Source organism: Carassius gibelio, chromosome A6, assembly GCF_023724105.1.
Source record: "Carassius gibelio isolate Cgi1373 ecotype wild population from Czech Republic chromosome A6, carGib1.2-hapl.c, whole genome shotgun sequence".
In the NCBI taxonomy this organism is placed as follows: domain Eukaryota; kingdom Metazoa; phylum Chordata; class Actinopteri; order Cypriniformes; family Cyprinidae; genus Carassius; species Carassius gibelio.
In genome coordinates this window covers 8,966,213-8,989,185 of record NC_068376.1, presented here as the reverse complement: position 1 = coordinate 8,989,185, position 22,973 = coordinate 8,966,213, and the positions used below count along the sequence as shown (strand labels likewise).

Below are 22,973 nucleotides of genomic sequence, written 5' to 3'. Positions count from 1 at the left end.
TATACATGGAGCTATGGATATTAAAGTTAAAATTGTTACACTCATTCTTCACACTCACTTTTTGAATTGATTGTTGACAAATTAAAAGAACGTTCTAACGAACAATCCAATATTACGTTGGCCTAAAAATGTATTAATTTGCTGTTATGAAGCATATTTTTAACTCAAAAGTGAACACAGACTTTTTTTTTTTGGATATGCAAGGGTTCTGCTGTCAGCATCTTCCGTATGATTTAGCCATACAAAAGCTACAAAAACTGTATTTGTTAACATATTATCTTAATCTCATATCATAATCACAAAATAGTTCAATGGCTTACTGCAGCTAACGAATTGGAAATCTAACACGTTAACCTGAAATAGTGCAGAAAGTGTAAAAGAAGAACTGTAGCTAGTTCTGCTCATGAACAGAGCAGGTGCGGTAGACATTCACAACAGAAGCTGGATTTGGTTCCACTAGACCCGCTTCAGGCTCCTTTTCAGCTGCATGACATCAACAAGTTCAGCAGCATTCCCACTGTTTATACTCCTTAACATACACTCATTATGGAAGCATAAAAATGATCAACGTGGAAGGCAAGGGCAAATTAATGATCTCTCTCTCAACTGTGCCAGACCATCCGACACGCACACATTCATGCTCGTACTTACACGCCAGAGCTGGTGCACATGGCCGCTAACGACTGCTCAATTAGATGAAATTAAGGAGTCGCTGTGAGGTCCATGCTGAACTCATTAAGGCATATGAGGGAAGGATGAACAGTGTCGTGCAGGATTAATCCTTCCAGAACAAGATGGGGATTCATTCAGGTCAGCCTCCAACCGGGAGACTTGGTTTCCACTCTAATGAGACTGCAGAGAACCACCTAATAGACCCTCAATACTGTAACCTGGAGAGCCACAACACCAATGGGGTTTAACTCTAACAAAAATGATAATGCACTTTGCACTGTTGTTTTCCCGGAGAGTTGTAACTAAGAAAAGAGATTTTCACTGCCCAACGCAGGCCACAATGATGTGACGCTCAGTGTTTTGTCTTATCTATTAATTTATTCAAAATTATATAACAAATGTGATTCACACATTCAATGACTTGAATACAAGTCTTCTATGATGTGGATGATATTTCTGGGCGCATAGAGTCAGGATGACAGTTTGCAAAAAAAAAAAAAATTATAATAATAATAATTTTGGTTATTATTTCTAGGTAAAGCAGATGTTAAAGTAGTACACATATTTGACAACTATACCATCCAGCATGTCAAGTGGTGCAACTTATATGCAAAAATGAATGAATGGATGAATTAACGAACAAATGTATTTATTTATTTATTTATTTATTTATCAATCAGTATTTTATTTACTGATTATGTATTTATGAATGAATTAAATGAATGAATTAATAAATAAATATAATATATATTTATACATACATATTATTACTATTACAATTATTTTATTTACTGATTATATATACTGTACATAAAGAATAATAATAGCAATAACAAACTCATGTCAAAGTCAACAAGGCCCTTAAAATATCAAATACTTTTAAAGGCAAGTTAATTCTGATTTTAAAATTTAACTGGTGAGACTTTTTGGTGAAATATTTTCGAAATGATAATTCATAATTTAAAAATAATTATTAAGATACACAAACTTGCACGTATTGATGTGTAAGGTAAATAAGTTGTTAATTTTTAGTTTTTATACCACGTGACATTTTTAAGCATCATTACATTGAAACGTTTCTAGAAAATTGAATAAAAGTTAATACCATATGAAAGCAATATAAATACAAAGACTACATTTCTAAAAAAAATGTAGAAAAAATCTATGTCATCAATCCACATAAAGCTAATCTCACTTACTAGTCGTCATTACAGAGAACTTCCAGCACTGACTATGTCAAGTTATGCAAAACATGAGTATCTTCAATGCAGTTTCAGTCGCTTTGAGTTCCACATGAATGTTACGATCACGCTACATTTGGTTTTGATTTGTGAATTAATTACTAATGAAATCTATCCAGCTCTATTAATAACTGTTACAAAGTACACCCCAGCCATGCATAAATCGCACATCACTAATTAGAGTAAAATTTAAATGCATGTTGTATAGACACACTCAGTGGCTCACATAATACTGAGGTGCCAAGCCATTATTGGACTAATTAGTTTGCAATTATGTTTAATAACTTCTCTGGAAGCCAGTCTGCGTTCAGAAAAAGAACCACCTTTCACTGAGAGAATAAACAGTCGCACTCCAATATTCAGAATAGAAACAACAATATCAAAGAAATAAAAACATCACAAAGAAAAGTGAGAGAAATGCGTCTGACATCTTCTCAGTTGTTATGCTACACTAAGGAAGATTTTTATTCATTAAAGTTAAAAGTTATCACATACTGTATACATTTCAAATTGCTTTCTGTTTACAGTTTATTCAACACAGAAGGTTGCTGTTATTTTGAACAGCATCCAGTGATATGTGTCTAAATGCTGACAGCATGCATATTGTTTTATTGCTTGCATGTCTCTATCCACTTCTAACAGGCGATAAACTGTTCCATGTTTTTCTTTTTAAACAGTCTAGCCATGAGATCCTCATTTCTGGAAGCTTTTGAATGTGGTGCTATTACCTAGCGAGGCAGACATAACGCGCCACACACAGGAACGAGAGAGAAAATACATTAATTGGTTAAACAACTTACAACTGCTACAACAGTCACCCCCAGAGCCCATGGCAGCGCGATGGCAAGTTAGTGGGATTCCGTCTGGTGGTTGGCTCCATCCCTGCTCCGCTCGCGGCCCAGTGTGGGTGAGTGGAGTGAAGCGGCCCGCACGGTAGGCTTTGGAACACAGCCCACTTCCTCGGCATTAATAAGAGTAATCAGTGCCCCCATGCCAGGTACCAGCCTCTCCTCACAGCAGAGATATGGCACAGAACTACTGCCAGCCTGGCAATGTTTACAGAAAACACACACACACAAACACAAACATACACAGCCAAAATAACCAGCGAAATAATCTCTCCAGCACTCAAGCTATGTTTATATTTATGCTTTAATAGACCCTCATTCTATCACACACACACACACACACACACACACATACCCAGAAAAGCATAAGAATGGAACATAGTCAATACTATGAAATTGACTACAACATAAGGTTATTGATCAAACTGTCTGCTGAAACAAACTCTTTAAACACACCTGAGCTAGACCTTAACGAGCTTGAAAACTCTCTGACAGCACAATTAGCAAATCCATCTAATCATTCACAGGTTTGATCACATTCAGTTGTAGGGATTCACGCATTTAACAGTGAAGATCAGGTAAAAGAAATGTTACTGTTACATGGTGGAAATGACATGAATGAAATGCGGTACATCAAGTCTTGCTATAATTTATTGCTAGAAGATTTAGTAGATTATGGTATATTAGGTAACACTTTATTTTGCAATAACCTTGTTACACGTTACGTGTACTTACTATAGTAATAACTGTAAATGTATAATAATTCCATACAGCTAACATTATAGTAAGTACTTGCTGTAAATTAATATTAATCAGTACTTTAATGTATAATTTTGCTGCAACAAGGACACCATAAGATAAAGTGTAACTGTATTTGACTGTGATTAAAACAATTAAAATGCTGTTAACTTTTTTTTTCTTTTGTAATTTATACATTTTTTTAATTAGAAAACATTTTTGTAGACTTCTTAAGATTTAGAAGATTGTGGTATATTACGATGATTAAAAACAATCAAATAAACAAAACAAAACAAAATAAAACAAAAACATTAAAATGTTCGATTTTACATGTCTGAGTTCAGCGAATAATACTTCACAATACATAAACATAAAAAAATGTCCCCATATGATGGCGGGGCCAGACCGCTACTTCTTGAGGCCCATGTAAAAATATATCCTCTAAATTGACACTGCTGGTTGGTGTGGAACCGAGAGAGGTGACGTGAGGCGAATAGAGGCCCTCTTAGGACACTGTGTGTTTTATACAGTGAAGGCAATGTGTGGACCAGAGTGTGTGACAAACTCTTCTCAGGCGTGTGTAGAGTGATCGATCAGACATCCCTGGGACATTCCCAGTTTTACTAGCTACTGTATGTCTCATGCATGTCATGCTATAAAATACCATTTTAAACTGAAATTGGTGTGCTTCTTGCTTTTTTCCAAGATAAATCAGCAAATGTACAATGTAGAAAAGTATCAAGAAAAACATATCAAGTCTATTCAAGTAACCCCCCCCCCACCCCCCACTTGGAGTGCTCAACATCTCTAACAAGGTACACATTACACTTAGCACAAATATTATATATTTACATAATACACAAGTAAATATATTCTGATATTTCATTGAACACCGTTTAACAAAGTAATAACATTTCAGGGCACTTTTGGAAAAACCTCTGACCATTACTTCATACTTCTTTAAATGATGCTAATTAAATTACCAGCAAATTACTCATGATGATTTCTTTTAAATAGATTAGCATTCATGTTTAGGGTTGACAAGATTTTTTATTTTTTATTTTTTTGAAGGGGAAGTCATGGCCTAATGATTAGAGAGTTTGACTCCTAACCCTAGGGTTGTGGGTTCGAGTCTCGGGCCAGCAATAAAGCTTCACTTTCCCATAGGGCAGAGCTATGAACACCATCAGTCTGCCCCTTCTGCAAATCCCCTGCTTGGTTTTAGTCTTTTCTGTTTCTATTCTAACATGCTGTTTACTGTACTACTGGTTTATTACAGTGGAGAAGAGAAGCAAATACTCAGATGCTCTTCCATCTCCTATCAATCCAGGACACCAATCACATCCAGTCATAGGGGCAGATCAATCAAAGATGTCTGAGTAGGTGAACGGAGATCTGCTGTCGTTTGTATCCCTCCTCCCTTTAACCACACAGAAGGGAAGAAAGCAATCCCGCCAAATGCAGATTGGGTGTCAGTCAAGGGACTGTCCACACGTGGACTGTACACACAAACATACTGTTCGCTCGCACAAATATATTAACAGGCAGCTCTAATGCCCATAATCACAGCTGTGGAACACGGATGTGATTGGCTATAATGCCGAACTTGACACTAAAGGAAATAAGAGATAGAGATATGCTGGACACGGCAAGGTGGTGATTTGCAGAGGTGAAGCAGAGAGGGACAATTTCTACCCCATCAAATTGTGTTTAATTTTCTCTCTTCTCCTCCCAATCTGCCAGTGGGATGAGAATGTTTAGAACATTCTGGAAGCCTGCAATTGAGGTTAACATCACAACTGATTGAGAATGTTCAATAATGGTACCTGTAAGCTACAAGGCTGACTGCATTCATTTGTATGCCCTCTGTTTGCTGTGTGAAGACAACAAGCACAGAAAGTTTACTGAAAAATAAGAGTTTTCTTCCTATATGTATTCTCAAAAGGATTGTTCAATCATATTTTGTCTGATTTTATTTCCCCCTAAAAACATGGTAAAAATGTTCCGATTTATCGAGTGATAAAAACAGATCTCTTAAGATTTGCCTCTTTAAAAACCTTTGATATTAATGTAAACAAAATGAAAATAATTTTGAATGTAACTTTATTCAGTGTTCAGATTTATGTTGGAAATGCAAAATAGAGCATTTTAAATGAGATAATGTCTCATTTGCATATTTAAACATAAGATTTGATAAAACTTGTAATGTTAAATATTTATGCATTCTTAATGTAATTAATCAACTGGGGAAACATGGTGATATGTATGTTTTTATTTATTTATCATTTATTATTGATTATTTTTAGCCAATTCACCTGGGGTGTTTTGTCTTATTCTTCTTCTAACTTTAATAATTATATTTTAAGTCATTAACATGACTTATTAACCTTGACACACAGGCCTGAAACGTGTTGGCTTTGACACTGTCATAAGGGTCTTCAGGGGTTATCACTTTCTTTGGATCACATGACTTTGTTGGTTGCTTCGCATTACACATTTGATTTGCAGTGGAGCAGTATTGCTAAAATAATAATATTAATAAGGAACAATAATAAAAGACGATGACCAATAATTTTTTTATGTTTTCATCTCAAGAGTTTCATTCTTTTATTTGTGATTATTTTCCTTATATTAAAATATAATGGTATTCACCATGACATTTCTGATTTCGTGCCCTTCAAAAATATGAATTAAATGTTTTAAATTGAAAAATGTTTTTTGTAGAAGTGTATTCAAGTTATTGCATGTACAAATTGCATTTTTATTGTATTTTGGAATAAAGTCAAACAAAAAAAGGTACATCATTTAACTGACCCAGAAAATAAAAATGACAGTTGTTTCTGCAGCTTCCAGTCTTAAGCTGGTACAGCTGTAACCAGCTGTTAACCACAGGCTAGCACAATGCAGACACTAATGTCATGGGACGATACATATTTGTATCATTAAGGCAATACATCTGATTTTCAGTTAGCTCACAGGCCGTGGATCATGTGTAGCTTGGGCAGAGAACAGAGGTGCTGGCTTTGCCAAGGCAGTGGAGGAAAGGAGCCATGTTTAAATGTTCTCTCCACGCTTCACTGACCTGCACTCTTGGCACCGGGGCTCTGCCAAAGCCTGCCAAAATGCTGCCACTGGCATCCACCTCTGCACCGGGTCTAGACTCCGACTGCCGGACAATAGCGAGTAATGTAGCGAGACCACACACATATGTGCAAGCAGCATAAGAAAAAGCTAAATCAGTTTAACTGTGCAGAAGCCATCTCTTATTTATGTGCCTAATATGGGATTTGAGTATCAGACAGGGAGAATAAGGCGAAAGCCCATGAGCTTACTGTCAGCCTCTTGAGACGAGCATCCATGCAGGCAGATAGCTTATGTGCTTCTCTTATTTCATTAAAACATCAACAAGTAATTATGACAGTAAATATGATCCTGTTTTTCAGGAAGGAGACAATAGCATTAAAACAGCCTTTGATTTGGCTGCGGGAGCAGGTCGCACACACTCTATTTTTCTCACATAAAATCTGAATGCCAATGGCCTCCACCACCCCCCCCCCCCCCCATACACACACACAAGCATGCACATCCAGACACACACACATCCTCTGGATCAGCAGGAGTCCAAATCAAGCTGATTTTCCTCTTTGATTCAGACATGGAGCACAGCTCAGATTGGATTTCAGGGAGGAGGAGAGGAGAGGACACTGAGAGAGGGAGAGAGAAGGGAATGAAGTGGTGGAGGGGAATGTTTTGCATAATATAACGTGAAAATAAGAAACAGAAAAGCCAGTGCAATAGATTTCTGTCTTAGCGTGCTAGTCTATTTCTCTCTTCACACACAAAAGGATAAAAACAAGCCCAAATCATAATCTCACTGATGTTATATTGTGTATATTACCAGTCTGTTCTCTATAATTTTCTTCCAAAATCTGGTTCAAATTCAGTGTCTACACATAATACATCAGTACCATAAGGGTTACTGCCCAACATAAAAAATGGTGATATCTATCAGTATTGGATATTTATAAGCAAGTACGTAGATGCTCATTTCTCATTTTTATAATTACATTTCCTTTGCTGCCATTTAATGCTCTCGTGAAGTTATTATTCAAAAACTACTGTCAAAAATAATCTTTAGAAAATCTCAAAATAAATATAAATCTTTCATGCTGTTTTGTATATGAAAAAAGAGTGCTGCCTAATTAGATATTCAATTAGATAATTTAGACAAATCAGTAACTGCCTTTTATCGGTTATGAGCCATAATATGAACATAATTATTGGCTTATTAGTATCGGTCAGCATTCTAAAATTGGATACATTATATCCTACCTTTTCTGGTCAGTGTTTGAAGGCACTCAAGGCAGCATTGATGTATGCAGCGCTGGTTTTGATATCCCACAATCCTGATCGAGCAGTTTGTCAGTTGGTGGAAAGAATAAAAATGGAATCTGATAGAGAAGTTTTTCCTTGCATTGATCTTATGATTCAGTTTCTTCGTAAAAAAATAACCATTGTATTCATTAAATATTATGTGCTTGATTTTTATTAATTTATCTCATTTGAATGCATTTCCTTAGTTTACTTATATGATACAGTTATACAAAATCACTGCCTTTTAAGTCACTGACTGACTGGGCAGCTGCCTGCTAGTTTCAGACACATTCACAAAATTACTCCATGCCCTGCCATAATACAGATCACAAATACAACATAAAGGAGTGTACATGTCAGTGTTAGTGTATGTGTGTGTTTGTGTGTGAAGGTACGATTCAATACTGACAGTCAGGAGGTGGCAGTGTTGGTGATAAAGTGTGTGTTCATTTGCTCAGCCAGTTAAGTTGGACTAATGCAACACACCTGCTGTCCCAGCACCATCATTAGCCCCGGTGGCCCCGCAGAGAGGTCAAGGCTAAATTGCGATCTGCAGCCGTTCAGGAGGTGCGTAAACATGCAGTCATCGCCCTGATCACAACTAATGCACACGCTGATGAGTAGGTGGGAGCTACCACCGCGGAGAGATGCATGGTGGGAAAATTATTTCAACGCGGAAATCTCGAGGAGGTGAGACTCGTGAACTTCACGTGCAGTCACAATGTAATCGTCCAAATAATCTATCCCATTCCAGCCCACCTGTGTGGCACATAATTTTTACCAGGAGCTGAACATGAACAGCGATGGCTATATACGTGCGCATGTTTGTCAGGGAATATTTTACCAGATTATACAGCAAGACACATGCTCACATATAAACATACACGCCCACACAAACACTGTCTCGGCATACCTGCCCGCTGGTAATTAATCGCTGTGGTATTTAGGCCTGTTGGAGTAGACAAATATGACAGAGACAGGGACAATTAGGATCCTTGTTCAAGCTACATTAACTCTCCGTGCTATTACAACGCAGGCTGCTTCTCCTCGGCTTGTAAAAGGCAGCGAGGAGATTGTTCCTCATGGGCCATGGAGATATTAATGAAAGAAAAGGAAGATTGTGTTTATTGTAGTCACATAATTGCAAATAAATTTCAATTAGCCGGCGTGTCACCCCTGTAAGTGCGAGCTTGTGGGCTAGCGTCGACTAGCTCGGGATGAATAGGAGAAAACAACAACCAAATTGGCCGGATTTGACTTTGTATACCTTTTTTTTTTTTTTTTCTCTGTGAAGTCGGGAAGTGGTGATGGGAGGTTTCAAGGTCATTCCCATGAGTTTTACTGCAGAGTTTTTGGGGCTATTAAATAGATTCAAAATAGCTTGCAAAGAATAGAATGTTTACTATGCCAGCATGTAAAAGAGACAGAAGGAGTGGGGAGGAGGAAGGATGTGGACAGAATGATGGGGAAAGAAATAAGAAGAGAAAATGAGAGGAGCAGAGGGAGATGAGTGGAAAGGTGTTTAGTATTCCTCTCTGATCTGCAGTCCGTGTGTGCTCTTCACTTCTCTTTTCCTCCAGCTGAAGAGAGGAGAATATTTAAGTAATGTCATCTAACAGGTCAGCCACAACACTGGACGGACTGACCTTTGACCTGTGGTAGAGAATCACTGTCTGCCAGGTCCTAACATCAACAGGATAAACCAAAAAAAAAAAAAAAAATGCATGCATCAATCTCATGCATTGCCTTAATGGAAAAAAAAAGGGAAAATGAAAAAAACCTATTTGTTTTATAAAGGATCATTTTGCTACTGAGATGAATATCATTCTTTCATTATCATTATTAATATGTGGGTCATTCTACAAAGCAGGTGCCATTTGTGTTCAGTACCTATTATGCATATAACTTAACTGATGCTAAGTTTTACAATAATTAATACATTTATTGGTTTGCATATTTTGCTTTTGTCATGAGACATTTTTAGAAATACATTTATGGAAAGTATAGGCTTGCATTTTGTCTTTATTCTCCTAATATATACTTAAAGAATAATTTGAAATAATGCATATATATATATATATATATATATATATATATATATATATATATATATATATATATATATATATATATATATATATATATATATATATATATGTGTCTCTGTTAAAGTAATGAACTACTCAAATAAATAAATAAATACATACAAACATACTTACATAGTCATAATGACATCATTGTCCTTTCAGAAAGTTAACTTTCCGAGCCCACTTGTTTTTATTTTGGATGATATCAAAATGTCAACCATGATTTTGTATTTTGTAGCAAACAACTGATAATTGAAAATTTTTAAATACAATGTCTGCACATTTTAAAAACTAAACCAATAACACTAATCAACCATGTTCAATTTGACTATATCTACAATCTTATACAACAAGACTGATTTAGAGATTCAGTTTACCATAACACATTATCTGTTTATTAAAATGTTTAAAATGCTATAAATCATCACCATACTCATGTCATTTGATATGATGGTTTATAGAAAGACACATGTTTACATTTCAACAATAGCGCCTCAATTTTGTATTATAAAAAGTCCTCATAAGTTTGTGGCACCAACCACACTTGAAACTAATTGGACTTGTAGCTGTTCAGTCTGCTCCTACTAAAGTGTGAACCCTTTTGTGGCAGTGAAAAAAAATGATCAGACATGAAAACTTAAGCACAGATGGGTAGATAGAATGACACTTTTTACATGAAACAAATTACAGCTACACCTTTGTCTCTGAAGCCAAATAGGTTATAATTCATTTGAGCATTTACAATTCTGTGTGAACATAAACAGAGGGAACATTGTTTTACCGTGTTAAAGACAACATTAATGTTTGCTTTTTGATAGCATAGAATGAAACATGATTGAGTACTGATGTATTTTATGATTTGAAAATTTAGCAATTATATGCTATGACAGTCATTTAGGTTGAAAAAAGAATACATGAAACTATCAAACCTTTTTTTGAGACCTTTTTATTGATCTGTGTATGTGCTATTTATTTTTATCTATACCTTAATCTGTGCTGATCTTAGAAAGTTCCTTTTCCCTTTCATTTATCAATCAAATTATTATTATTATAATAATTTTTTTACATTTATTTTTTTATGGTGGATGGGGAGGTGTTTAAGTTCCGGTAAAGGGTAAAAATTAAAACATGTCACTGTAAACATTTCAGTTTTGACTGTTGTTGTTCATGTTCATAAAAAAAGAAAGAAATAAGCATAGATGGAAATAAACTTTTTACATGAAACAAATTGCAGCTACAGCTGTCTCTGAAGCCAAATATTTTGCAGTTCATTTGAGCATTTCAAATTCTGTGTGAACATAAACAGTGGAAATGGGAACCTATATCTACAATATCAGATTCAAATCATACGTATGGCTGAAATCTGACAGACAGATCACACATAGGGCAGACAGGCAAAAAGTTATCTGCCCGGAAATATAACAATATTGTGCCAGACAGAATCCCACTCAGACATCACGCCGTGCGTTCCCTGCCATGAATCCACAATGACATTCAGAAAGTTGTGATTGAAAATAATCGGTCGAGATGGGCATGTTCTTTGTGATAATTACTATCATTATTGATATTACTATTATTGTTATTGCCTTTCTCCATTCCTCTGGCGAAGATGATAGCCTGTGTAGACTTGCTGAATTCAAATGACACTACTTGATAGAGAGTCTGTCACAGAGGAGTAAACTAAAATCTTGCCTTATTTATTTATTTCTCATCGCAAGAGCTGTGAGTGATCAGTTTAGGTTCTGCCTCAGATTACAATCAGTTAATAATGGTTATTCTGCCTCACGGAAGGGGATTGTGGGAAACGGCGCAGGGCGGGACAGTGGCCCCTCGATCACGTAAGAGCGGGGGCCTCGAGGATCCTGCTAACAAAAACCCCTGAGGATAAAACACTGCAAAGGATTTTTGAAAGAAAGAAATGAGAGCAGCGCAGAAAGACAGGAGAGCACGGGCGTTTCTAAGCAGGCTTTAAGATGGAAGATAAGGGTGTAAGAGAGAGACGGATCTTCTGGCAGGTCAGGAGGGAACCTGAGCTGGAACGTCGTATCAACCTAAACCCAGACCCCTAGCCCCCCGCTTGAGGGCCAGCTGGTTGCCGTGGTGAGGAGCCGCGGGGGCTTGCCAAGGGCGATAAGCCAGCATGAGCCGAGGGAGTCAGAGCAGAGAAAGAGAGCGACAGATTTCACAAAGGAAAAGAAGAGGAGCGTGGAGAACGAGCAGCAGAGGGAGATGACGAGAGGAGGGTTCGAGAGGAGACGCTTGAGTGAATAGGCGTGCATTGTAAGTCTTCGCCGGGGCAACCTGCAGCTGTGGAGATCGGTGTGATGTGTGGGTGACAGGGAGAAGAGAGGCCGGCTGCACAACGGCAGAGGATTTCTCCTCCAGCACACCGCTTATGACAGCTAACGCGGCGAGAGGAAGCGACTGGTTAGGAAGAATTACAAGAGCTATGCAGCCTGCCATCTTACAGATGAATCGCATAGCCTCAGCATGTAAATAAATAGAGTTCACTTGGAGGGAGAGAGAGTGAGAAAGAGGAAGAGAGAGATGGAGAAAGAGGGTGACAGAGGCAGAGATGTGGCAGAAGTGGTAATCAGCTGCAGGAATGTTTATCTGCTGCGAGTGCGCGTGCGCGTGTGTGCCTGCTGAAATTATGCAAGCGAGTAACAATGAGCAAATTGAACCCCCCACAAAAAGCGGCACAAGGTCAGGCGGAAAGACGAGGCATTGGGGTTGAGAGTGGTGGGTGTGAGAGGATAACAGATCATGATAAATTGGCTCACATTTTACAAACCGCTGGCCCTAATGCCCTGCTCCCAGCCAAGACCGCTAGGCTGGAACTTTCTGTACTGTAATACCTCCACTCAGCCATTTGTGATATATGAAAACCAAGCTGTGGGACTAATTGCACAATTACAAAGTGGAAGCCGAGCTGTGGTGAGGCAGGGTGTGCAAACTGGAGGGGGTATGGTGATACACGAAGGCCCTCCCACTCTTTTTCATTCTGTTTCTCATTTGTGGTCTCCTTTTTTTCAATTCTGTGTAACAGTAGTAGTTCTAGTCCTTGCGCACACTCTCATTAGGAGACTGTGTTCTTTAGTAGAGGCGCTGTTAAATATGGCACTCACTTATTTCAGTTAGCCCAGGCTTTCCCCACGGGATCCCCGCTGGACACAGATTCCAACACACACATTTCCTCCAGAAACACTGTGGGACTGTGTCCTGTTCCTCACCTGCCTACTGGCCCAAAAACCCAGTCCAGGTTCTCCTCCTGAGGGGCAAAAAAAATAAAAAAATTTTTGTCAATGTGTCAGTGTGTGTGTGTGTGTGTGTGTGTGTGTGTGTAAGAGTGAGTGTTGGAGAGAAAGAGAAAACATTTATCTTTTACATCAATGAAAAGGCAATTTATTACTGTCTGCTGTGGGAGACAGAATATTTTGCCCCAGTGCTTTGCTGGCCCTGTTGACTGTCTGAATGAGGAATGGGAGCGTATTAGCACCCGGGCTCTTTTCTGCACAGCCGTGCCTGGCACCGAACCATCACAGCCCCCAATACCGCCCAGGGTCAGAGGTCAAGAGCCGAGCAGCGACTGAGGCTCGTGAACCGCCATACGTTGTTTCGTCTCCCGCTGTCGCAATTTGATACATTATTATTATTGCCTGCTCTTCCACGTCTCTCAACAACCCGAGAGCTGTCCTCAAGAAATTATGAGTGTTTTCAGAAAGGGCTTCTGACAAGGTATAAGACTGAGATAGCAGCGAATATTGAAAGCATTTGTCTTGAGAACATCCTGTCATGTTAAAACCACAATGGCTATTTGAACATGGGTATTAGGGCTGTTTCACACTGCACATTTAAACAGATAGCAAGTGAAAAAATACAGCAAGCTGCATATATATTCAATTTATAATATATTCATATTATGTGTGTTTGTACACTTATGTTAGTGTATTTAAAATATGGGATTTCTGGATTAGTAAATCCACAGCCCTTTACTGCAAAATTTGTATAACCATGCTGGTAATAAACTCTGTTTTGTACATTTAACATATTCTGACAACCACCGTAATAACACAAGTGGTAATGAGAAAGTCACGTGAAGAATTAAAGTTAATCACAAATAGCTTTTCCATAAGCTAAGGTAAATACTAATATAAAAGTGAAGTGAAAAGTGAAAGTGACATTCAGCCAAGTATGGTGACCCATACTCAGAACTTGTGCTCTGCATTTAACCCATCCGAAATGCGCACACACACAGAGCAGTGAACACACACACACACACTGTGAGCACACACCCGGAGCAGTGGGCAGCCATTTATGCTGCAGCGCCCGGGGAGCAGTTGGGGATTCGATGCCTTGCTCAAGGGCACCTAAGTCATGGTATTGAAGGTGAAGAGAGAGCTGTTCATGCACTCCCCCCACCCACAATTCCGTCCGGCCCGAGACTAGAACCCACAACCCTTCTATTGGGAGTCCGACGCTCTAACCATTAGGCCACGACTTGCCCGGCCACGACTTTTTCCTTCCACTCAACACACAGTGCCATGCACACAAACACCATCATGATAACAATTCCACACAAAAAGGGAGATTTCTGGGAATTTCAATTAGTTTTTTTCCCAATGTAAATTATAAGTTCCATGTTCTTTTTCCCTCCAAAATATGTACATTCAAAAGTATTTTACTGTAAAATTACATCAACTGTCCCATTATATCTAGCAAGTTTTAATGTACTGTTAACTATGAACGTACTAACTACCAATTAACAGAATTTTACTTTAGCAATTTTACCATAAAAATTATAATTATATCTTAAAGTTAATATCTTAAGGCCTGTTCACACCGGGACGAATTCCGCGCGCGATATTCGCCGACGTTTAACGCCTCGTGACTAAACAAAGGGCGCCAATGTGAGTGTGCACACCGACGCGAAAAACGCCACGCGTAAAAGAGTCATTTTTTAAAAAACGCTTCGGGTTCGTTTTTTTGGTTTGACGCACCGCGTCAAAAACTATACGACCAATGAGAATGGCACTTTTGCACACGTGTCTGGAGCTTCTGAAGTTACAGTAAAACACAACTTGGGGGCGCTCAAACACAAAACTGTCTTGCTGTGAGCACACATACGTAACGGCGAAGAAGATATACGCCAAGTAGCGTCTACACTGCCGGGAAGAAATAAGACGAAGAAGATGCAAGGCAAGATGAATGTAGAGTTGCTGGTCTCGTTGGTGTCGGAACACAAAGAACTATATGACAAACGTGACAGCGATTACAAAAATCTTGATAAAAGAGAACTGTTATGGAGTGGTATTGCACAGCAAATGGGCCTTGATGGTGAGTTTCATTTAATTTAATTGTCTTTCATGTACGTTCCTACAAACGTTTGACAATCGCCATCGTTTGTGTGCTGTAGTGGAGGAGGTAAAACACAAATGGAAAAGCCTGCGAGATACATATACACGAAAAAAGCGCGAAGATGATTGCCGAAGTGGACAGGCTGCTAAAAACAAGAAGACGTGGAAATTTATGAAGGTCATGGAGTTCCTCGCAACATCAACTGAATTTCGAAGGTAATATTATTAGAACATTACAATACATAGCTGTGTGAGCTCTGCTATAATGCATTGACATTAAACATTGATTAACATGATATCATTGCATGTTCCCTGTTCACCATGCGATCACACCTCTAGTTCAATATATTAGTTTATGTTCTGTGTATAGGTAACCTCTGCTGAAATTTTGTTGCCTGACATATGGTACATTAAAATTTGTATGAATCTAAACTAAATTAGTAATTAAACATTAAGCTCTGGAGTATTTTGTCAAGATGGGTATGAAGTGTGGCATGGCCCACAGTGTGAGTTATTGTTTCTGATGTAAACTGAATTTGTCTTTACAGTGTTCACAGCAATATTTCTCCTGAAAATATGAATGAAGGGGTTGAGCAAGTGGTGGTTCAAAAAGAAGTCAGCGACAGAGAAGAAGCATCAGCAAGCACGTCTCCAGGATCATCCTTCTCCAGCCCAACTGTGACCAGGTCTACTTTCAACAAAAGAAAACGGCCAGAGACACCAGACTTGTTGGACCGGTACCTTTTATCCAAAGAAGCCAGGGAAAGTGAGAAAGAGGAACGCAGAAGAGAGAAAGAGGAGCGCAGAGAGCAACGAAGAGAGCAACAAAATGATGAAAATTACTTGTTTGCTCTTGGCTTGATACCAGCACTAAGGAGATTGTCCCCAGCCGTACAGTCTTCAGTCAAATTAAAAATACATCAGCTGTTGCATGATGCTGAGTTTGGCCAGGCCTCTTCTGCTTTTTTTCCACAGCAGTCACCGGTGTCCTACCATCAGGTCCCCCCACAGACCCCAACAAACTATGGCTGCTCTACAACTTCTTGGCTACCCTAATAGATGTTTACTGTATACATTTTAATTCTGTATTTTTTTTGTTTGTTTTTTTACATTCAAGAAATTTAGTTGAAAATGGCCGTTTCATAAATGTTTATTTGCACTATTGTTCACTTGCACTACAGTCATTGTGACTTATTTGCACAACCTTTTCTGACGCCCTTTTTTACTTTATGTTTGTGATTGTTATTGCAACTTGTAGTTCATTAAAAAATGTTTCATTTTTCCAAAAGAAATTGTGCATAAGTGACTTGAAAGTAATGTAACATATTTTGGGATTTGGCATATATTTGTACATAAGTATTCTTGACCTCTTATTGAAATAGCTATGTGGCTAATTATGGAGTCACTGCATTTATAGGCAACAGTTATCAATCTACAGGAACATAACCATTTTGGGCACAGCATTGTGCAGGGAATGAGAACATTTTAAAGAAAATGCTAGTAAAAATGTTTATTAAAAATACACATTTTCAAAAATACAACTTACATTTAGTTGTAAATAAGTATATGTTGAAGTGACCAAATACTTTACTTTTTGCAAAAAAAAACTATGCTTTAACTTTGATAGAACATGTTATATCAAAAATATTTAATTTGCTGTGGTGAGTGCTGCCATATTAATTAATGAAGAATCAGATGCAATAGATTTGATAGTGTATTCAAGTTCACAGAAATTGTATATATACACATACACTAGCAGTTTTCTCAATGGAACATGTAATTAAAATGGCTCAAATTTATAGGTTGATATTATCTGTTCCCCAGAGCATGGTTCACATGGTCATACTGCCAAGCAACTTCTCCTGCTGGTGAGTTGAAGTACTCTTTGTACAGTTCTCGGACATTTTGGGCCTCCACAGATGCCCGCTGCCCCCTACAATGTTCAAAGCCTTGTAGTGGTTGCTCACAATCATGGTCATCCTCTGTGGCACGATTCTGGTCATTTCCGTTCGGGCGCAAATAATTGCACAACGCACAAGCAGCTTTGACAACTTTGTCAACAACACTTGGTTGAACCTGTAAAGTTCTTTGGAAAACCCGGAAGCGTTGACTGAGGATGCCAAATACATTTTCAGAGATGCGCCGTGCCCGAGACAAACGATAATTGAAAATTCTCTTGTCTGTGGGGAGGCGGCGTCCAGGGTATGGCCGGAGGAGATATGGTTTCAGCGGAAAAGCTTCATCCGCCACAATGACATGGTTAACTTTTCCCAGCTCAGGAGCACCTGGAAGTTCACTTGGTGGGGGAACATTCAGAGTTCCATTTCTGAGTGCCTTTCCCAGTACAGAATTGGCAAAGATTCCTCCATCACTGTTGCTGCCATAGCTCCCCACATCAACCACCAGGAAGCGGTAATCTGCATCAACTAAGGCCAGCAATACAACGGAGAATGTACCTTTATAATTAAAGTATAGAGAACCAGAGTTTGCAGGGGCCTGGATGAATATGTGTTTCCCATCCATGGCTCCCAAGCAGTTAGGGAAATTCCATCTTTCATGGAATCTCCTGGCTGTACTCCTCCACATCTCTTCAGTAGGCACTGGCAAATGTTCATCTCTGAGGCAGTGCCACAATGCATCACAGGTTTCACTCACTATCGAAGCCACAGTTGACACACCAAGTCGAAAGCTGAACGCAATAGAGCGGTACGAGTCCCCAGTGCTTAGAAAACTGAAATAGAAATACTAATTTTTAACAACGCTCCACATATGTTTTTACAACATTCTTTGAAGTGAAGAATTATGTAAACGAACTCACCGTAAACACACGGCCAAACGCTGTTCTGGGTCGATTGGTTTACGGTAGTGTGTCTGTTCTTTCGTCAGCAAGGGAGCCAGTTGTTGAAGTAAATTTTCGAACTCACTGACGGACATTCTAAAATACCCCCGAAAACGCTCATGATACATTTTCAGCTCTTGTACCAGTCGATAAAACTCCCCATGTTCTTCTCTTCTCGTAACTATGGGATGTACCCAAAATCGGCGTCTTTTCCGGCGTCTTTCCTCATTCAACAGAACAATAATTTCTTCATCGCTGGAACTGGAGCTAGAGTTACTGGTGCTTGAAATATTCATGTTTTCTTTGTATGATTCTGACAAGCGCGTAAATACTTGCACTCTTCTTCTGAGTGAAAAGCGAGTTTAAGAAGCGTAAAGTTGCGCAGCGCCACCTTGTGTACAGGGGTATTTCTGTTTTACATTAAGCGCCATCTAATGTCAGGGAATGAATTTGCATGTTCACTCGGCTCATCGTCAGCGAAAATCGCTTGGGTGTGAACACAAAAAACGTGTTGGAAAACGCTGGCGAATAACGCGCGCCGATATTCGTCCCGGTGTGTACGGCCCTTTAAAGTGAAAGACAAATAATTATTACATGGGTTCTTTGGAAAGAACTGAGAATGAATTAAGTGGCAATTAAAAATAGAACCTAAACTGTGGCTTTAAAACTGTGTATATCACTTGTATATGGGAAACACATTAAACACATACTGTTTTGCACACACAAACACACACACACACACACACACACACATTCTTGCATATGTGGTTTTCATGGACTCTCCATAGGTGTAATGGTTTTTATACTGTAAAAAATATATTTTCTATCACCCTATACCAACCTTACAGCTAAACCTACCACTCACAGAAAACTAGTGACAATTAGTTTTTTTCATAAAACACCATTTACTACGTTTTTTAAGCCTTTGAATCATGGGGACACAGGAAGTGTCATCATAAACCATGTTGACATTGTAGTACCCATGTCATTATACGCATTTGTGTCCTCAGAAACCATATACAGTATACCAGAATGCGCGCGCACACACACTGTATATATACAGGTGCATCTCAATAAATTAGAATGTCATGAAAAAGTTCATTTATTTCAGTAATTCAACCCAAATTGTGAAATTCATGTAATAAATAAATTCAACACACGCAGACTGAAGTAGTTAAAGTCTTTGGTTCTTTTAGTTGTGATGATTTTGGCTCACGTTTAACAAGAAATTAATCTCAACAAATTTAACAACACTGGACTTCAAACAACTTAGGGTATGAGATTCTCCACACTTCCTCTAGACTCTAGGACATTGGTTTCCAAATTAAATACAAAACATGCTCTCATCAGAAAAGAGGACTCTGGACCACTGGGCAACAGTCCAGTTCTTCTTCTCCTTAGCCCAGGTAAGATGCCTCTGACATTGTCTGTGTTTCAGGAGTGGCTTAACAAGAGGAATACGACAACTGTAGCCGGTTTTGTGTTGGCTCTTGATGCCTTGACCCCAGCCTCAGTCCATTCCTTGTGAAGTTCACTCAAATTCTTGAATTGGTTTTGCTTGAGAATCCTCATAAGGCTGCGGTTCTCTCGGTTGATTGTGCATTTTTTTTCTTGCACACTTTTTCCTTCCACTCAACTTTCTGTTAACATGCTTGGATACAGCACTCTGTGAACAGCCAGCTTCTTTGGCAATGAATGTTTGTGGCTTACCCTCCTTGTGAAGGGTGTCAATGATTATCTTTTGGACAACTGTCAGATCAGTAGTCTTCTCCATGATTGTGCAGCATAGTGAACCAAACTGAGAGACCATTTTGCAGGCTCAGGAAACCTTTGCAGGTGTTTTCAGTTGATTAGTTCGATTGGCATGTCACCATTTTCTAATTTGTTGAGATAGTGAATTGGTGGGTTTTTGTTAAATGTGAGCCAAAATCATCACAATTAAAAGAACCAAATACTTAAACCACTTCAGTCCGTGTGCACTGAATTTTCAGATTCAGATTCAGATATCTTTATTAGTCCCCAAGGGGGCAGTTCAGTTCTACAGCCAACCCATCCAATAAAGGTGTCCTTTATTAGCACACAATAAATATGAGAATTATAAAGTTAAAAATGTATACAAAACGATCGCACCCTGACACACACATTCACCTGCCAGTGACAAAAGAAGCAGTAGAATACAAGAGCCCTTTGTGTAGTTATGAGATATCATTCAATAATCTTATAGCAGAGGGAAGGAATGAGTTTGCCTAACGATTCATTTTCTGAATTGGCACATAATACCGCCGACCTGACTGCAGGAGAACAAATCCATTCCTGAGCACTTGATCTGGTTGGCACAGTATTCTATCTGCTTTTTGGACCACTCTTTTTAACAATGTCGCTCAAACTCTTTTTGTCATTCGCAGCTAAACCAACCCAAGAAAAAAAGAGTTTTACAATTTGAGTTGAATTACAGAAATAAATGAACTTTTCCACAACGTTCTAATTTATTTAGATGCACTTATTTAGTGTGTCCATTGCAAAAAAGGCCCTAGTTTAGAATTCTATTGCCTAAATATTTTCATAAGCATAAATTCATCATAAAACATCTACACATCAATTGTATAAACCTTCTGTCTCCAAAACTGGAAAACCCACTGGCACTGACTCACCATCATCTGGCACTCTGTTCCATAGAACTGAAGAAGTGTTCCAGAAAACGAAGGATGAAATAGAAGAGTGGTGCGGGCTCAAAGGTTAAGGCTATAATTGTTTTGCCTCTTAGCAGCATTAAGATAATTTTCCTGCAAAACAGATGGTCACAGAAAAAGCCAGCTAGTCTTTTCCAGCCGTTTTTCTCGGCTGAGGATGATCCCCGGAGTAATGCTTAATGTCTTCACGTATCTCAGGTGTAATCGGCAAAATGACGTTACTATTTATCTCACGTCTAGTTCAGCAATAGTTACCCAACGACTGCTGGCGTGACCTCGGGTGTGTACACATTAATTTTACCTCAGTGTTTTCTATAGCATCAATTAATAAAAAGTGACTAGGTTTGGAGCAAATGAACAGTCCTTGATAAATGAGGGTCTGGACTTAATTGCTCAGTAAATTAAGAGCTCACAATTGTGACGATGTGGACCAGTTTTAATATTTAAAAAGTCATTAGATGTGGAAATGTCTGGCTTAGTTAAGTATGTAGTCACCCACAAGGACATTAAAGACCACAAGAAACAAAGACGAGTTAAAACGCGATCAGTGGTACACACACACACACACACACACAAACTGCATACATCTGTCAATGCTTACAAACATGCACAAGGATACATATATGCATGAACATGTGCACAACCTACAACACCCATGGAATCCAGAGAGCAGTGGTACAATAAGTACTCCATTCTTCCACAAAGCATGCATCTAAATATATTTAATAATTCTATTGATTTGTTGTCACTTAATTTGAATGACAACAGTCTGCTAGTAAACTAGCAATTGGCACTATGATACAATCTTCGTCATAATGGAGTTGTGATGGAGCTTCATGGTGAGGAGAAATTGAGCAAGTTACAGCAGCTGAAGCTGGGGACGCTAAGCATTAAGGATGATGGATCACTTTCAGTAATTCCGCTTTATTATGATTGGGCAAGATCAATATTTTAACAGTTCGGTTACAGGCTTTAGTACAGTACTTAATATGTATTATTCATAACCTTTGTCAGCGCAGGAGGGCAGTGTGTCTCAGACTGAGTGGGGGAGAGAGAGAGAGAGAGAGAGAGAGAGAGAGAGAGAGAGAAGGATACTTATGATTCTGCCAGCACATAGGGATGTGAAAAAATAAAAATTAGCATTCTACACTGCTGAATATAGCTACATGGTCTATAAATATGAAAAAAATAAATATTTTTAGAATACATATATTTGAGAATATTCTGACTAAACATGTCCTTACAGTACAGTACTTTGGTGTTACTATATGGTACATTGGTGATATCAGACAAAAATACAGTGGTACTTTGATATAAACCATAATGGTATACAGTCGTTTCAAATAATTGTCTATTAATTCGTTAAAAAATACATAAAAAATGTGCTCTATATATTCAATGACTTGAATAGACCTCTTTTATGATGTTCATCATTTTTTTTTATTAAAATAAATTTTGCTACTTTTGGGGATTTAATAAAATAATGTAAAAATATCAGGATGATCCTGATATCATAATATAGAAAAACTCTAAATAAAAGGCATATTTTTTTACAATAATTTTTAAAATATTTTCAAGATAAGCATTTTTTTTAACAAAAAAAAAGTGTTGTCAGCCATTTGTTGCAACCAATGTGCATAAATAAGCTGGAAAAACAAAACAGTAAATGATAATAGCAGAAATGGTTTGTCAAGGTTAATAAGTCCCTTTAAATATTGATCTTTTTGTGATATGTCAAGGTTAACAATAATAATAAAAAAAAATCATATTTTTTTTATTATAATTAATTTTTAATTAAGACTTAATTAAAACATGCACATTTAAATGCAAGGAAAACATCCCTTTACTTTTTACTTAATGACACTGACATTTCTCAATTGAAACATCATTCAGCTAAAACTTTTTTTGAGAACTACAAAACCTTTCTACAAAACCAAATGAATCCAAATAATAATTATTTTTTTATATATATTTTTAATATTATTGTTCTCTATTATCCTTTTGATTGTTAGTATTATTTTCTTAATCTCTGAACCTCTTCTTTGTCAGTGGCCCATTAACAAATCATTTGTAAGACCACAGTATTATTTGGTATTTTACAATCACAAAACACACCTCAGTTGTCTT

At 38.0% G+C, this 22,973-nt stretch overlaps 2 protein-coding genes across 2 annotated transcripts; one reads left to right on the top strand and one right to left on the bottom strand.

Annotated features, from left to right (window-relative positions):
• The first annotated feature begins 14,784 nt into the window (after positions 1-14,784).
• LOC128015416 (uncharacterized) lies at positions 14,785-16,609 on the top strand. The gene is made up of 3 exons (XM_052599235.1): positions 14,785-15,297; positions 15,377-15,533; positions 15,866-16,609. The coding sequence occupies exons 1-3, from the start codon at positions 15,153-15,155 to the stop codon at positions 16,371-16,373; spliced, it is 810 nt and encodes a 269-aa protein (XP_052455195.1). The 5' UTR covers positions 14,785-15,152; the 3' UTR covers positions 16,374-16,609.
• Positions 16,610-16,740: 131 nt separating this feature from the next.
• LOC128015415 (uncharacterized) lies at positions 16,741-18,728 on the bottom strand. The gene is made up of 2 exons (XM_052599234.1): positions 18,136-18,728; positions 16,741-18,048 (listed from the first exon to the last, which is right to left on the bottom strand). The coding sequence occupies exons 1-2, from the start codon at positions 18,450-18,452 to the stop codon at positions 17,127-17,129; spliced, it is 1,239 nt and encodes a 412-aa protein (XP_052455194.1). The 5' UTR covers positions 18,453-18,728; the 3' UTR covers positions 16,741-17,126.
• Between the last annotated feature and the right edge of the window lie 4,245 nt (positions 18,729-22,973).

Excerpts from the sequence above, each read along its gene's own strand:
- LOC128015416 (XM_052599235.1), top strand. The coding sequence starts at position 15,153 with ATGCAAGGCAAGATGAATGTAGAGTTGCTGGTCTCGTTGGTGTCGGAA. Across the intron at positions 15,298-15,376 it reads ACAGCAAATGGGCCTTGATG|TGGAGGAGGTAAAACACAAA; the intron begins GTGAGTTTCATT and ends TGTGTGCTGTAG. Across the intron at positions 15,534-15,865 it reads ACATCAACTGAATTTCGAAG|TGTTCACAGCAATATTTCTC; the intron begins GTAATATTATTA and ends TTGTCTTTACAG.
- LOC128015415 (XM_052599234.1), bottom strand. The coding sequence starts at position 18,452 with ATGAATATTTCAAGCACCAGTAACTCTAGCTCCAGTTCCAGCGATGAA. Across the intron at positions 18,049-18,135 it reads CGTTTGGCCGTGTGTTTACG|TTTTCTAAGCACTGGGGACT; the intron begins GTGAGTTCGTTT and ends TTTCTATTTCAG.